We start from the raw sequence: 15,165 nt of genomic DNA on the forward strand, positions 1-15,165 counted from the left end.
TTGGAAGGTAAAGGCAGGCAGAGCTCTGAGTTTGAGGATAGCCTGGTCTACAAAATGAGTTGCAATACAGCCAAGGCTACTCAGAGAAATCCCGTTTCAAACCAAACCAAACAAAAACAACTAAACAAACAAAACAAAAAAACCCCAAACAAAGTAATTTTTGTATACAAGGCTATGGTTGAAGTCAAACACATTTCCATCCCGAGAACGGGTCACTAGTGATCTTAACAGAACAAAGTCAGATGAACTAGGATTGCTGTGAATTTGAAGCTGATTTGAAAGGTAAGTTCCAGAGCAGCCAGGGCTGTAATGATAATATCAATGTACGATTGAATGAGTAAATACATAAATAAAATAGATTTATACATTGGTGCTGTACAGATGGCTTTAGTTGTTAAGAGCACTTGCTGTTCCTCTGGAGGACCTGAATTGGATTCCAGTTCACAGGAGCATGCAACTCTAACACAGTAACACACTAGGGCATCTGAAAACTCCTTCCAGCCCACGAGGGCACCAAACACGTGGCACACACACACACTTTCACATAAATAAATATAAAATAAATCAATGAGTATTAAAGAAAAAGTAGCAGCTGGACAGTACTTTGCCATCACAAACCATACTTTTAATGCATACCATTTTTCAGTCCCAGTCTTCGAATTAACCAACTTTCAAAAGTAATGAAAAAGAATTATTCAAGACTTAATAATTAAAATTCTAAGTCCACTTTAGTTAATACCAGCTTTGAATTCTTAATTTTTTTCTGAATTAAGAAAAACCCAAACCCTCCATTGGCCTCACATAGTGGTCCACATCTTTAATTGCAGCAACAGGGAGGTCAGAGCCAACATGATCTATTTATAAAGTGAGTTCTAGGATAGCCAGAACTATACGGTAAGGCCCTGTCTTGACAATACAAAAACAGAAAACTTCCAAAAAGAAGCAAAACCCCTTAAATTTTTAGTAGAGCTTTACTTTGTTTTTATATTTTGGGTTTAATTATACTGTCAGAACTTCATGAGCATATTACATACCTAAAATATTAACTGCCTTGTGAAATTATCGTAATTCCAAAATGTCTTAAGGTGATCTTTTCTTAAAGCATCTCACGGTTCTTAAGTGCACACATCACATAAAGGAAATGCCGTTTCTGCGGGTTTTACCAACTTTGAATCACAACCCCTCATTGGGTAAGACAGAGGACAATTTAAAAATGTTTCTTCATGCTACAATAGTATTCCAGCACTTTCTACTGAAAAGGTGGGTGGCTCTGAAAAGAGCCTTTGTTTTAAGGTGACTTCCACCAGGACAATCCAAGAGACAAACTTATTTCCCCTTGGCCTTGTGGTGGCTCTCGGTCTTCTTGGGCAGCAGCACCGCCTGGATGTTGGGCAGGACGCCGCCCTGCGCGATCGTCACGCGGCCCAGCAGCTTGTTGAGCTCCTCGTCGTTGCGGATGGCCAGCTGCAGGTGGCGCGGGATGATGCGCGTCTTCTTGTTGTCGCGGGCCGCGTTGCCAGCCAGCTCCAGGATCTCGGCCGTCAGGTACTCCAGCACGGCCGCCAGGTACACCGGGGCGCCGGCGCCCACCCGCTCCGCGTAGTTGCCCTTGCGGAGGAGGCGGTGCACGCGGCCCACGGGGAACTGCAGGCCGGCCCGGGAGGAGCGGGTCTTAGCCTTGGCGCGAGCCTTGCCGCCCTGCTTGCCGCGGCCAGACATACTTAGAAGGATTGCGAATACAATATGGGTTTGTCTCTGAAAATGTGCAAGTTATACTTGCAGAGTCGATTGTAATTTGCGTTACTCATTGGCTAAAGTAACCTAAAAGGCTCAGCCAATTAAAATTCAGACACAGAAATCCTATTTTGCATAAACGGAAGGTTCCCTTACCATTCACCAATGGGAATCTGTCACATTTCGTACCATATTTGCATAGAAGTCCTATAAATAAATGTACAAATGTCTCAGTTCTTTACTCTAATTTGGACATTACCGTTTGTGCACCATGCCTGAACCAGCGAAGTCCGCTCCCGCCCCTAAGAAGGGCTCCAAGAAGGCCGTGACCAAGGCGCAGAAGAAAGATGGCAAGAAGCGCAAGCGCAGCCGCAAGGAGAGCTACTCGGTGTACGTGTACAAGGTGCTGAAACAGGTCCACCCCGACACCGGCATCTCTTCCAAGGCCATGGGCATCATGAACTCGTTCGTCAACGACATCTTCGAGCGCATCGCGGGCGAGGCGTCGCGCCTGGCGCATTACAACAAGCGCTCGACCATCACGTCCCGGGAGATCCAGACGGCCGTGCGCCTGCTGCTGCCCGGCGAGCTGGCCAAGCACGCCGTGTCCGAGGGCACCAAGGCCGTCACCAAGTACACCAGCTCCAAGTGAGCGCGCCCATCTCCCTCTTAACTCAAAGGCTCTTTTCAGAGCCACCCACCTTCTCAAAGAGAGAGCTATTTTCGCACTACACTCAAGAGGCAGAAGCCAGCCTTTTCTAAAACCGAGTTTCGAGACAGCAACTACAGCACGCACACGTGCGCACAAACCTATTTAAAGGTATACTCACCACAGTGTAGAAAATGTATAGTCAAAAGTCCTAAATCATTCTCTTGAAAACTGATATAAACATATACCCTCGGAGAAGGGAAGTATATTACTATCCTGGAGCTCTATGTGAGTTTGTTAAGTTTACTGTCAGTTGATATAAACCTGTTTTATCTTCTGTAGTTCCAGAAGAAAGTATTTCATAATTTCATATTGCGAATGAAGATGCTGGTCAGCAGCTCCCTTGCCTTCTGGATGCATCTATTCAGCCATACCCTTAAAACTTAAGGAAAGTGATGAAAAAATTCTTCGCAAAAAAGATGAGCGTTTGTATGACAGGTTCCATGATTTATATATGAAGTGCTATCAAAACCACATATGTAATTAGTAGTTTTATAATTAGCATTAGTGGTGTGGAAAATTGTGTTAGTGACCAATCGTGCATGTAACTACAGGCCACATTATTTCGGATCCTGGCAACTTACACATGCATTCCCTGAAAACCAGTTTAAAGTATTGGAACTAAGTTCTCGAAAGCTGTGATATTGTAGGATTAGAAGCTGTAGTAAATGTACTACTGGAGGTACATTTTCTTTTGACTTAAAAGGATCTACTTAAATAATACTGTGCCATTTTGCGCCTTAGTTTAAGGTGAGTAGAAATCAAGTGTCACAACCACTCAAAAGGACAAAATAGGTGGCTCTGAAAAGAGCCTTTGGGTTTAAGAGAGAGATGGGCGCGCTCACTTGGAGCTGGTGTACTTGGTGACGGCCTTGGTGCCCTCGGACACGGCGTGCTTGGCCAGCTCGCCGGGCAGCAGCAGGCGCACGGCCGTCTGGATCTCCCGGGACGTGATGGTCGAGCGCTTGTTGTAATGCGCCAGGCGCGACGCCTCGCCCGCGATGCGCTCGAAGATGTCGTTGACGAACGAGTTCATGATGCCCATGGCCTTGGAAGAGATGCCGGTGTCGGGGTGGACCTGCTTCAGCACCTTGTACACGTACACCGAGTAGCTCTCCTTGCGGCTGCGCTTGCGCTTCTTGCCGTCCTTCTTCTGCGCCTTGGTCACGGCCTTCTTGGAGCCCTTCTTAGGGGCGGGCGCGGATTTCGCAGGTTCAGGCATTGTTAGAGAAACCGACACCAAAAACTGAAAGAGGAAAAAGTCAGTGTGGTAGCGGTCTAGTGATTGGGCTTTTATAGACCTTGTATGCAAATGAGCTCTCCAAGACTAGTAAACTATGATTTGAAAACGTCTTGGTGACACGATTATGTAAATTAGGTAGAATTATAGCTCCTCTCTTATTGGTTACAGGGAATAAGCTAATTTTAACCAATCACATTTTACATTTTCACTTCCAGCTTCTAGTATAAGTAGCTTCTCATCAGGATCCCTTAATTAGGTTTCCAAAGCCTTCTGTTCTGTTTTAGTCTATTTTATTCTTTTTGTAATGTCTGGACGCGGCAAGCAGGGCGGTAAGGCTCGCGCCAAGGCTAAGACCCGCTCCTCCCGGGCCGGCCTGCAGTTCCCCGTGGGCCGCGTGCACCGCCTCCTCCGCAAGGGCAACTACGCGGAGCGGGTGGGCGCCGGCGCCCCAGTGTACCTGGCGGCCGTGCTGGAGTACCTGACGGCCGAGATCCTGGAGCTGGCTGGCAACGCGGCCCGCGACAACAAGAAGACGCGCATCATCCCGCGCCACCTGCAACTGGCCATCCGCAACGACGAGGAGCTCAACAAGCTGCTGGGCCGCGTGACGATCGCGCAGGGCGGCGTCCTGCCCAACATCCAGGCGGTGCTGCTGCCCAAGAAGACCGAGAGCCACCACAAGGCCAAGGGGAAATAAGATTATTTTCCCCACTGATTCTTACTATAAAAACAAAGGCTCTTTTCAGAGCCACCCACTTTCTCACTCAGAGAGCTTTTCTACTGACCTTTCAGTCAATACACTGTAGTCTTGTTCACTGCCCACAGTAAGGGTAGCAAAAAATATCTTTAGCCCTTAAAGCGTACCAAGTGATATCCCAACACCAGCATCATACAGAATCAACATTGTCATAATGCTTTTTGTCTTGGTGTCCTGAATGTTTTGGAAGTCCTTCCCTGTGCAGTTTTCATACTGGATGGACACCAAGATTCATAGTTGTGCTGAGTATCGTTGGCAATTATGAATTTATATTATTCTTTGCAATGTCAAACTAAAAATGAACTTAAGCAGCATTCTATCTGTTCATAGTGAGCCTTCCCTCCCCCCATCCTGTTTATGTAAGTTTGGAATCCTTCCCCTAATCGTTTTATGGAAAAGTGCTCATTCAAGTTAATAATCAAGTTTGAATTCGTGCTTCATTGTGAATGTTCATATGGAATTGAAAAGAAAGCCTTAGCAATGACATAAAAACCCTTAAAGTTCAATTAGGTTTTGATTTTGATGTTAATCTTTTCTTTCTGTAGAAGGAAAAACTATCAAATTACTTGATCAATTACTCACAGCCGGTTCCTTTCCAAAAATTACGTTTCAAGCCCACTCCTTAAAAAAACGTTAGGAGGCAAACAACCTGTATCCTAATAAGTAATAATGATTTTGAAGAAAATTGGGTAGTACTATTTCTTTTTCTGTGCAAGCTATAAGAGCATTATTGACTTAAAGTGGATAACCAATCAAGGGAACATATTAAAATGAACAGGGCGGGTCCTGGACAGTGATGTGAACAGAGCTACCAATAAGGTTCCCGTGCTAATTTTCCTGTGTGGGCCAATGAAAACGGGGCTCGCTCGCCTTATATATACGTACTCAGGCAAGAGCGCATTAGGCTTTGCCAAAATATCATTTGATTCTTGTAAGCCATGGCTCGCACAAAGCAGACCGCTCGCAAGTCCACCGGCGGCAAGGCCCCGCGCAAGCAGCTGGCCACCAAGGCTGCCCGCAAGAGCGCCCCGGCCACCGGCGGCGTGAAGAAGCCGCATCGCTACCGGCCCGGCACCGTGGCGCTGCGCGAGATCCGGCGCTACCAGAAGTCCACCGAGCTGCTGATCCGCAAGCTGCCGTTCCAGCGGCTGGTGCGCGAGATCGCACAGGACTTCAAGACCGACCTGCGCTTCCAGAGCTCGGCCGTCATGGCGCTGCAGGAGGCCTGCGAGGCCTACCTGGTGGGTCTGTTTGAGGACACCAACCTGTGCGCCATCCACGCCAAGCGCGTCACCATCATGCCCAAGGACATCCAGCTGGCTCGCCGCATCCGCGGGGAGAGGGCGTAAACTCTTGGTCAGTGTAAAGTTGAACCCAAAGGCTCTTTTCAGAGCCACCACATTTTCCGTAAAAGAGTGGACCTCCATTATCAGCTGGTAGCCTATGTGGGCATTCTTAAGGCCTGTTAAGGGTTACATTTTAGACACCCCAGTATCTTTTCCTCTGCATATTTTTTTTTTTAACATTGGAGTTGCTGTGCTTATTCCATTTTGTATTTTACCCTCGATGATCCCACGTTTGTGATTCAGTTTCTTGAATTGTTAGTTGGCCTTTTTAAGTTTAGTGTCAGGACTCTGCCCTTGGTTATGAATACCCTTATCCTCCAAATTTATGCACCGTTCCAATTCTATATTTCAACTCTGGTTCCTTTTCGTCGTGGCTAAATACAGGCCCCATTTCTTGAAATCTACAGTTCTGGAAGGAAGCTTAAGCTGTGGATATTGGAGGCCTTGTCTTGGGTGATAACTTTGCTGAGCTGGCAGTCGGAAGTGTGCACTTCAAGAATTCCGGGTTCTGCTTCCAGATAGGCTCCCAGCTCCTTTCATTCTTAAGGCTCTGCAATCCTACAACAGTGTTACAATTCTGAAATAGGTTATAATTCGGGCTAATGACAATGTTGGCATAGAGATGCACACTGGCCACTCCTGTGAGGCAGGGAAATTGAAAGTTGGAGACCAATTTAAGATACAAAATGAATTCTAGCCCTTGTTTGGAGTAGTTACCTTCTCTCTAAAGAAAGGATAAAGAGACGGCTGTGTTAGGAGTGCACTCTGCTCCGGCAGAGGACTCTGGTTAGTTTTATGTCTGTTCATCCCCAGTTGCCTATCGTTCCCACTCCTGGGGGGACCCTGTGAGCCTTGTATCCTGTGGCACCTGTACTCTCGTGCACATTACCAACCACAGACACATAACTATACATAATTAAGAATAAAAACAATAGAAAATTCAAAGGCGTGAAAATTCTAAGGATGAACACTGGCTTTTACTCTGGATTGCTGCAGTTTTGATATTGAGAGCCTCATGTTTTATTTCTCAAGCGTTAAACAGTTCTTTGGATATTTTTGTTCACCTTGACCCAAACAAATGTCACTTGTGGAGAAGGAAGCTCCTCCAAAGAAATACCTTCATAAATGCAGAGGCACGCGGATCTCTATGAGTTTACGGCCAGCACGCTCTACAGGGCAGTTCCAGAACTGGCCCAAAAGCTACTGAGAAACCCTGTCTCAGAAAACCAGAAAAACAAACAAAACAACAGTCAGTATCAACAACAACAAAACAAACAAATAAAAAAGAAAAACCATCAGAATGGCTTTGTAGGCAAGACTGTAGGACATTTTCTTGATTAATAATTGATGTGGGACAGCACAGCTCACTGTAGGTGCTGCCATGTCCGGGGCACATGGTCATGGCAGCTGAGCAAGCCCATAAACAGCTTTCCTCCATGATCTCTGATTCTGTTTCTGTCTCAACATTCCTGCTCTTTTGTCTCTCAATGAGGGACTGTGATGGGGAGTTGTTAGTCAAATAAACCCTTTCCTCCACAAATTGGTTTTGGTCATTGTTGTATCATAACAATAGAAAGCAAACTAATAGAGCCTTTATCAAGGTCCTTGAGTCTTCCACAGAACCAAGAGGCAACTTACTGTTTAAAAAAAAAATTTCTGCTTGTGTTTTTAATTGTGGGCTCTCCAGTCAATAACACATTGTAGGATTTTCAGACCCCAAACAGATATTTGGGTTTTCCTTAAGCTTTATATATTTTTTTCTATTTTAATGATTATTTATTTGTGTTTTTTCCCTTCCTTTTTAAACCCAAACTTCCCCTTTCTCCCCTCTTCCCAGTCCCACCTCATCCTGTGCTGCATCCATTCCTCCTCCACTGTTTCTATTTAAATACAGGCAGGCATCCCATAGATATCAGTCAGCCATGGGATATTAAGCTGCAGTGAGACCAGACACCCTCTCCTCCATCTAGGTTGGAAGGAGGAATGGGGTCATGCTTTGTATTTTAAAAAGCAAGCTTTTTCATTAGTTCCACACAGTCACTACAATAAAAGATACCCCTTATTTCTTTTGATATGAAAATTCTACTGGACAAGAACAGTCATCTTAATGGCTTTCTTTTGTCACCAGATGCAATCTGTCACATCTGGTGAATTTTCACTTAGTCCCTCTGTCATTATTTAGGATTTCTAGGAATTGTGGTTGTGCTGGGACTGGAGCTATGGTAGAGAGAGAAGTTGAGAAGACCTTGGCCCAAATCTGAAAAATTAGCATACGAGTAAAAGAAACCCAAACAAAAAACTTCAGGTTGGTACTGAGGATATTTGGAAAATATCACAGTTCTCACCACATCTGTTACTCTTGAAGGAGAAGGGGGTGCTTTATAAAGTCTTCAGGGTACCTAAGAACGCACTACTGCCTTGATTTGGGATACTAATGAGACACGCAATGTAGGAAGCTGGAAAACTAGAACAGCACAGCGAGAAAACCCACGTCTGCAGATGACCCCAGAGCTACTGAAGAGATACACCCCTCCACCCTTTGTATAGTGGGCCTTTGAGGGGCTGTCGGTTTTTTTTTGCTCTGTTCTGCTTCTTCCATGCATGTATACTTATCCTAATAAACTGTTCCTTCTTTTGCCACAACTAGGTGTATCTGCTCAACTCTTTGCTCCTGAATACAAAAATGTGGAATCCTTTGGGAAACACCCTTGTGTTGACCAATGTAAACAATCTATTGTTCAGTGTCCTTAGATATAGATAATCCTGCTTATAAAAAAAATGAGAGGATTTGACATTTCCTATAGTCTTTCTATGTTATAGATTTAAACAATTTTGACATGGGATTGATTCTTCTGTACTCATACAGAAGAAAGAGCATCGCTTATCAAAGAAGAGAAATAAAGAGATCCATATAGTCATAAGACCAATAAAAGGGACTATGAATTAGGGTAGCAATCTTTTTTTAAAAGAAAAGGATAAATATATTTTATTAATAAACATGCAAGAGGGCCTAGCATGGCAGCACATGACAGTAATCTCAGACCTCAACAGGTACATACAGGAGGATCAGGCATTTGAGGCCACCTCAGCTATAGTAAACTGGAGGCTAGCCTGGCCTGGAGGATAACAATCTTCCATACCTCACAAAGCAGCGTGGAAGAATGGACAGAGACTCTATCTTCTGGAGCAGTAAGACCAGTGTCTCTGGCACTCTCCTGTCTATCTTGAAGAATTTCAAAGCTGATTAAGAAGGCGTATCTAAGCCAGGCGGCGGTGGCGTACGCCTTTAATCCCAGCACTCGGGAGGCAGAGACAGGCAGATCTCTGAGTTCGAGGCCAGCCTGGTCTACAAGAGCTAGTTCCAGGACAGGCTCTAGAAACTACAGGGAAACCCTGTCTCGAAAAACAAAACAAAACAAAAAAAGAAGGCGTATCTATTCATACCTAGAGGATATTCACCCCATGTCCTTATAGACGTCTCTGCATTATTAAAGATATATACTTGATTTAATCTGTATAAAGTTTCAAGTCTACTCCTAAAAGGTCTGAAACCTAGTTTTACTATTTCTCTTCAAAAGATTCTGTAAGAATAATTGAAGGACAAAGATATTAGTAGAACCATTTATTTCCAATAAATCATTATTAGCAACATGATTTTCACCTCAACAAGCATGTAATGTTTGTTGACTAAAACATACATACAGAAATTTCTGAGTCAATGAAGGCGAAATAAAAATAGAACCGCCCCACGATCCTCATCTCCAGATCTCCTAATTTCTATGTGTAAACCAAGTAGAAAATTTACAGCCGTGGGATGACTATCCACTATACATCTTTTAATTTTTTTAGACCGCTAGGCCTGTGACGATCTGAGCTTTTACTTCCCCTCGGTCAGTCTGCATGCTAAAGAACACTGAGCAGATTCATAAGCATACCTAAATCAGTACAAAGTCTTCGAACCTGAAACAATACATGTGTTCTTAAAACTGTACTTAAAACTTAACAGTGGTTCTCAACTTTTTTAACGCCGAGACCCTTTAATACAGTTCCCCATGTTGTGCTCAACCCCCAACCGTAAAATTATTTTTCCTGCTTTTTCGTTACTGTAACGATGTAAAAATCTGATGTAACTGATATACGATCGGGGTGGCGACCCCCAGGTTGAGAACCAAGGTGACTTGGACGAATGATAATATGTTACTTCCTATTTAGGGAAATGAGCAACAAATGACAAACTTACTTGTTGGTAATACATATCGTTATCCCTATTGAAGGCTGAACGAATTGTATCGACATACTTAATACAATGTGTTAAATTTTAACTCTTGGCTTTGCTGTTGCCTCAGGTCCCGCCTCCAGTCTTTCATTGGATAAACGCACAGAAGGGCCGTAATTGACAGTGGTTTCCGCCCCTGCGCTTGAGGTTTTCAAACAGGTCCGCCTTGGCTTTATAAAAGCTAAGAAGCGGGTGTGTTGGAGTCATTGTGTTCTGAGTTTCCTGCTTCAGCTACACAATGTCTGGTCGCGGCAAGGGCGGGAAAGGCCTTGGTAAAGGAGGCGCCAAGCGCCACCGCAAGGTCCTGCGCGACAACATCCAGGGCATCACCAAGCCCGCCATCCGCCGCCTGGCCCGGCGCGGAGGAGTCAAGCGCATCTCCGGCCTCATCTACGAGGAGACCCGTGGGGTGCTGAAGGTGTTCCTGGAGAACGTGATCCGCGACGCCGTCACCTACACGGAGCACGCCAAGCGCAAGACCGTCACCGCCATGGACGTGGTCTACGCTCTCAAGCGCCAGGGCCGCACCCTCTATGGCTTCGGAGGTTAAACATCCACCTACCTGTCCTGTTTAACCCCAAAAAAGGCCCTTTTCAGGGCCACCCACCCCTTCACTTAAAAGGGCGTACTCAATTTCTTCTGGTGTTTAGGTTGCTTTAGTGGCTTTATAGTCAATAGCATAGCTTTTTGTTTAACTATCCCACTATTCCTCAACCTTAGATCAGGTACGGCTTGGTTTCAGAATTAAGTCCCAGGTTTTTGGTTTTTTTTTTTCTTTTGACCAATATTTGAGCCAACAATTAAAGGCCTGGGAGATAGCACTGTAGTTGCTCTGAGGACTCATGTTTTGTTCTCAGCAGCCACTTGCTGTCTTTCATAGACCTCTAACACCAGTTCCTGGTTGATCTGATCTCAGACATGCATTGTGGACTTAGCGGCCCAAAGTATCAGAAGAAGCATACTTAAGACTTTAAAAAAGTAAAAATTGGAGTTTCAGCAAGTGGCTGCTCAGCTGGTAGGAATTGTGCTAGGATGTGAAGTTTGGGAATGAAAAGTAAATCACCTCAATACACCCCATGTGTCTCTAGCGTGCTTTAAGGTGAAACTACCTAAGGTTGGTCCCAGGAATGTTAGATTTCCAAGTAGGCCAGAGATTCTGTTCTCTTGACCAGGATGCCCCCTCCCCCACTTAGTAGTCCTGTGTATGTATGAAAGTTTTACATGTATGAGTTGAGTATATTTTATTTTATCAATAGTGGTTCCCTGGGAGTGCACGAATGCCTGGGGAAGAGCGACGTGGGCGCTGACAATGTAGCTCAAGGGATAGTGTTAGCTTGGCTCAGTGCTCCATAGAAGCGGGCCTGGTGGTTTATTCTACTGTTAGCAACCAGGAGTATGGGCTAGTAAGTCAAGGCCATCTGTTGAAGGCCCATGAGGTGTGGATGCTAGTCGGTCTCAAAACTAAACCAAACCACACCAAATCCTGTAATCAATCCAGTCTTGGAAACCTGAAGAACTGAAACTTGTTAGTTCCCTGCTTAGGATCTTTCCTAATTTCTTAGTCTGTAAAATCAACACAGTAGTTTGACATATAAATCTTACATCTGCCCCTCAAGGAACAGTATACAGGGTCCAGGACTTTATTAGCTGTCATCTGCAAATCAGATGTTTCCAAAATATCACCAGAGAGAGAACATCAGTCTCCCCTCAGTACTTAATTCTTTTATTGTGTGTGTGTGCGCGCGCGCACGCGCGTGTGCATGTGTGTGTGTGTGTGCGCGTACGCACGTGTGCATGTGTGTGTGTGAGTGTGTGTGTGAGTGTTTGTATTTATCACCTTTACAGCGATTCCAGGGATGAAACTCAGATAATCAGGCTCCCAAGTCACTAGATTTATTCAGCTGTCCTGCCAACACTTCCTTTTGGGAACTTTGGAAAAAAGAGGTCCCAGACCCTGAAGATAACAGAAATCTTGGGTATTGGATTTATCAATGTGTCCTTCAATAAGACCAACAGGTGGTACTCACTGCCCTGCAGTCAAGATTTTTTGTTTTGTTCTCTTATTTATTTTATAGTAGATCCTTGCTAAGTAGCCCAGTTAGGCCTAGAGAAAAATCTGTAAAGTTCAGAGACTGGAGGGAGTCACGGGGATTTCAAAGAGTAGGAAAAAAATTAAAAAAAAAAAAAACCCAAAAACCTAAACAACAAAATCCTGGGAAGAATCTTCTGGCATTCCATGAAGTGCTCCGTGAGGCCTCCGTTCCAGAGCAATTCTGGGCTTAAGGTCAGTGCGGGAATGAAGAAGGCAGGTTCAGTCAGGTTCAGTCAGGAATGCTTTAAATCTGAACAGGACAACAGGTGTGGAGGTTCACTCTAATCCCAGGACTCAGCAAGCAGAGGCGACAGGAGGGACGGGGACAGATTGGTCTGTGAGTTCCAGACTATATCTCAAAAACAAAACAAAACAAAACAAAACAAAGAAACAAAAAAGCCAAACAGGAACAAACAAACACTACAAGGTGTGGTGGCCTCCACCCATAAATCCGCGTTTAGAAACGGTGAGTTGGAGGATTGCTGAGAATTTGAGGTTAGTTTGTGCTTCATAGCTGCTCCAGGGTAGCCAGGGCTACAAGACTGAGATCTCATTACAAAGAAAAGAAAGTTAAACAAACAAGATGTTAACATGGACATTTGAATTCTTAGAAGCAAATAATTCACCAGGTAGTTTCAGCCTTGTTTCTAAAGTCACAATCATTGCAATTTTTTTTAAAGTGGAAAAAAAAAACCCAACCCAAACATTTGTTTATCTGTGTGTGCCCTGCTTGCCATGTAGCATAAAGGGCATTTTTTTTTTTTTTTAAAACCAGAATGCCATGTGGGTTTAGTGCACAGAAATAGGGTTGTCAGGCATGGTGGCAAATGACTTTACACGCAGAGCGGCCTCCTGGATTACAGTTGCAATTTTGTTACTTTAAAGTAACTTTTTTTTTCTTTCCGAGACAGGGTTTCTCTGTAGCTTTGTAGTCTGTCCTTCCTGGCTGGTCTTGTAGACCAGGCTGGTCTCGAACTCACAGAGATCTGCCTGCCTCTGCCTTATTAGTGCTGGGATTAAAGGCCTACCGCTCCGCTTGTATTTACCTCACTTTTAAAAAGGCGCCTAGGGAGGTCGGATAAAGGTACTTGTCCAGCCTGAGAAAGGAGACATGGAATAGCAGGCAGCATGACTGTAGCTCACTGGAACAGGGGATTTAGTTCCATCCCCAGCACCCCAACATCGTACTTTATATTTTTTCCCTCACATTGGGTCAGGGTCCCTCCCTCCTGGGACATATAGTTCCAAAATTGCTGAATTTATAATCTGTAGACTCCAGAACCTGGCCACATTACGAATGCTAGGATTATTATTATTTTTTTTTTCTTCCAGATCTCCTTTCCAAAACAAGTCAGGAAAGGGGTTTGGAAATTTTCTTGCTGTTTAAAAGACACTCAGCAGTTAGGAAAAGGAAGAAGGAAATGAAATGCTCCCAGGCCTGCCTACTTGATTTTCCTTTTAGTTTTACAAACAAAGCCTTTCCACCACTTCCTGTAATTGAAAAAGTAAACAAACGATTTTTTTCTTTTTAAAATGGATATGTTGTTGCTGCTTCTCCCACAATCCAATTCATATGTAAAAGCTTAAAATGTAAAAGCTCCAGGCCAGTTCTTTGGGGGGGGGGGGGGGTGGAGGCGCCGAACCATTAAGAAGAGGTAAAAGCCGGCGCCGGTGCTTCAGGCACTTTCGCTTTCGGCGAGCTGAGACGAGCTACTCTATCCAGGGCGGCGCCATGGAAAATGGCGACCTGAGCGTCACCAAGAGCCGGCTAACAGGCACCGAACAAGCTTGTTTTGAACATTAGGAGAAAAGTGGATTTATGTAGCTTAGCTAGAGCAGGTGGTAAACCCCCGGTTTTTCACTCCGCCTTCCCGTGACAGTGTTAATTTCCCAGTAATACTTAAAACAGAAGCTCGGAAAACGGGCGTTCGGTCAGGTCGCTCCGCGGTCCCTTCCTCTCCCGCAGACACTAGGGTGGAACCTAACGTTTACATAGCACAAAGTGCTGAAAACGATCGTTCTGGCCTCATTGTTCCAATACCCTCTATAATTACAGGAAGCAGTCATGAGTCCAAACTGACCCATAGAAATACAAGAGCGCCTATTTAAGACTCTGCCTGCAGGAAGGAGTATACCAATACTGTCGCCTTCGGGATGTTAGTGTAAAGAGGGAGTCGTGCGTAGCTCTTAATTGTGAACAGTTGTGTGGCTCTGAAAAGAGCCTTTGGGTTAAGAGAGATGGGCGCGCTCACTTGGAGCTGGTGTACTTGGTGACGGCCTTGGTGCCCTCGGACACGGCGTGCTTGGCCAGCTCGCCGGGCAGCAGCAGGCGCACGGCCGTCTGGATCTCCCGGGACGTGATGGTCGAGCGCTTGTTGTAATGCGCCAGGCGCGACGCCTCGCCCGCGATGCGCTCGAAGATGTCGTTCACGAACGAGTTCATGATGCCCATGGCCTTGGAAGAGATGCCGGTGTCGGGGTGGACCTGCTTCAGCACCTTGTACACGTACACCGAGTAGCTCTCCTTGCGGCTGCGCTTGCGCTTCTTGCCGTCTTTCTTCTGCGCCTTGGTCACGGCCTTCTTGGAGCCCTTCTTCGGGGCGGGAGCGGACTTCGCTGGTTCAGGCATCTTCAGATCTCTTTCCTCGCAAGAAATAAAAAGTGAAGCCTCAGAACACGTTGTTTGTATATTTGTAGGGAGTTTTATGCAAATTAAGACTTGCTTTCTCCCTGTGTGATTGGTTAGCTGTTACAGCCCGGTTTACTCTCCCATTGGTTAAACCCGAATCTTGTAATAACCTTTCGAGCGATTTTGCTTCTTAAGTCTACATCAAATTTATTTCCTTCTAAACGTTTTAGATTAGTTTTTTTTTTAAAAAAGCAGAATTTGCTTTATTTCGAAATTCCAGAAGTTAAGGCTCGCTTCCAATTCAATATCAAAGCGTTGAAAAGTTCTGTATTTTTCCACCTCGGGTTTCGGTCCAGTGAAAGAGAAAAGAACAGAAGAG

The 15,165-nt window shown here is 44.9% G+C and overlaps 5 protein-coding genes across 5 annotated transcripts; 2 read left to right on the top strand and 3 right to left on the bottom strand.

Annotated features, from left to right (window-relative positions):
- Window positions 1–676: 676 nt before the first annotated feature.
- Window positions 677–1,724, bottom strand: LOC119816547 (histone H2A type 1-E). Its single transcript, XM_038333292.1, has one exon. It carries the CDS (start codon window positions 1,717–1,719, stop codon window positions 1,327–1,329), a length of 393 nt encoding a protein of 130 aa, XP_038189220.1. The 5' UTR covers window positions 1,720–1,724; the 3' UTR covers window positions 677–1,326.
- A 281-nt stretch (window positions 1,725–2,005) lies between these two features.
- On the top strand, window positions 2,006–2,386 carry LOC119816558 (histone H2B type 1-C/E/F/G/I). The gene has a single exon (XM_038333303.1). It carries the CDS (start codon window positions 2,006–2,008, stop codon window positions 2,384–2,386), a length of 381 nt encoding a protein of 126 aa, XP_038189231.1.
- An 898-nt stretch (window positions 2,387–3,284) lies between these two features.
- On the bottom strand, window positions 3,285–3,665 carry LOC119816557 (histone H2B type 1-C/E/F/G/I). The gene has a single exon (XM_038333302.1). The coding sequence runs from the start codon at window positions 3,663–3,665 to the stop codon at window positions 3,285–3,287; it is 381 nt and encodes a 126-aa protein (XP_038189230.1).
- Window positions 3,666–3,990: 325 nt separating this feature from the next.
- Window positions 3,991–4,383, top strand: LOC119816549 (histone H2A type 1-E). Its single transcript, XM_038333295.1, has one exon. It carries the CDS (start codon window positions 3,991–3,993, stop codon window positions 4,381–4,383), a length of 393 nt encoding a protein of 130 aa, XP_038189223.1.
- Window positions 4,384–14,405: 10,022 nt separating this feature from the next.
- On the bottom strand, window positions 14,406–14,786 carry LOC119816553 (histone H2B type 1-C/E/F/G/I). Its single transcript, XM_038333299.1, has one exon. It carries the CDS (start codon window positions 14,784–14,786, stop codon window positions 14,406–14,408), a length of 381 nt encoding a protein of 126 aa, XP_038189227.1.
- Between the last annotated feature and the right edge of the window lie 379 nt (window positions 14,787–15,165).

The sequence above is a fragment of the Arvicola amphibius genome, chromosome 6 (assembly GCF_903992535.2).
Source record: "Arvicola amphibius chromosome 6, mArvAmp1.2, whole genome shotgun sequence".
NCBI classification, from domain to species: Eukaryota; Metazoa; Chordata; class Mammalia; order Rodentia; family Cricetidae; genus Arvicola; species Arvicola amphibius.

Excerpts from the sequence above, each read along its gene's own strand:
- LOC119816553 (XM_038333299.1), bottom strand. The coding sequence starts at position 14,786 with ATGCCTGAACCAGCGAAGTCCGCTCCCGCCCCGAAGAAGGGCTCCAAG.
- LOC119816549 (XM_038333295.1), top strand. The coding sequence starts at position 3,991 with ATGTCTGGACGCGGCAAGCAGGGCGGTAAGGCTCGCGCCAAGGCTAAG.
- LOC119816547 (XM_038333292.1), bottom strand. The coding sequence starts at position 1,719 with ATGTCTGGCCGCGGCAAGCAGGGCGGCAAGGCTCGCGCCAAGGCTAAG.
- LOC119816558 (XM_038333303.1), top strand. The coding sequence starts at position 2,006 with ATGCCTGAACCAGCGAAGTCCGCTCCCGCCCCTAAGAAGGGCTCCAAG.
- LOC119816557 (XM_038333302.1), bottom strand. The coding sequence starts at position 3,665 with ATGCCTGAACCTGCGAAATCCGCGCCCGCCCCTAAGAAGGGCTCCAAG.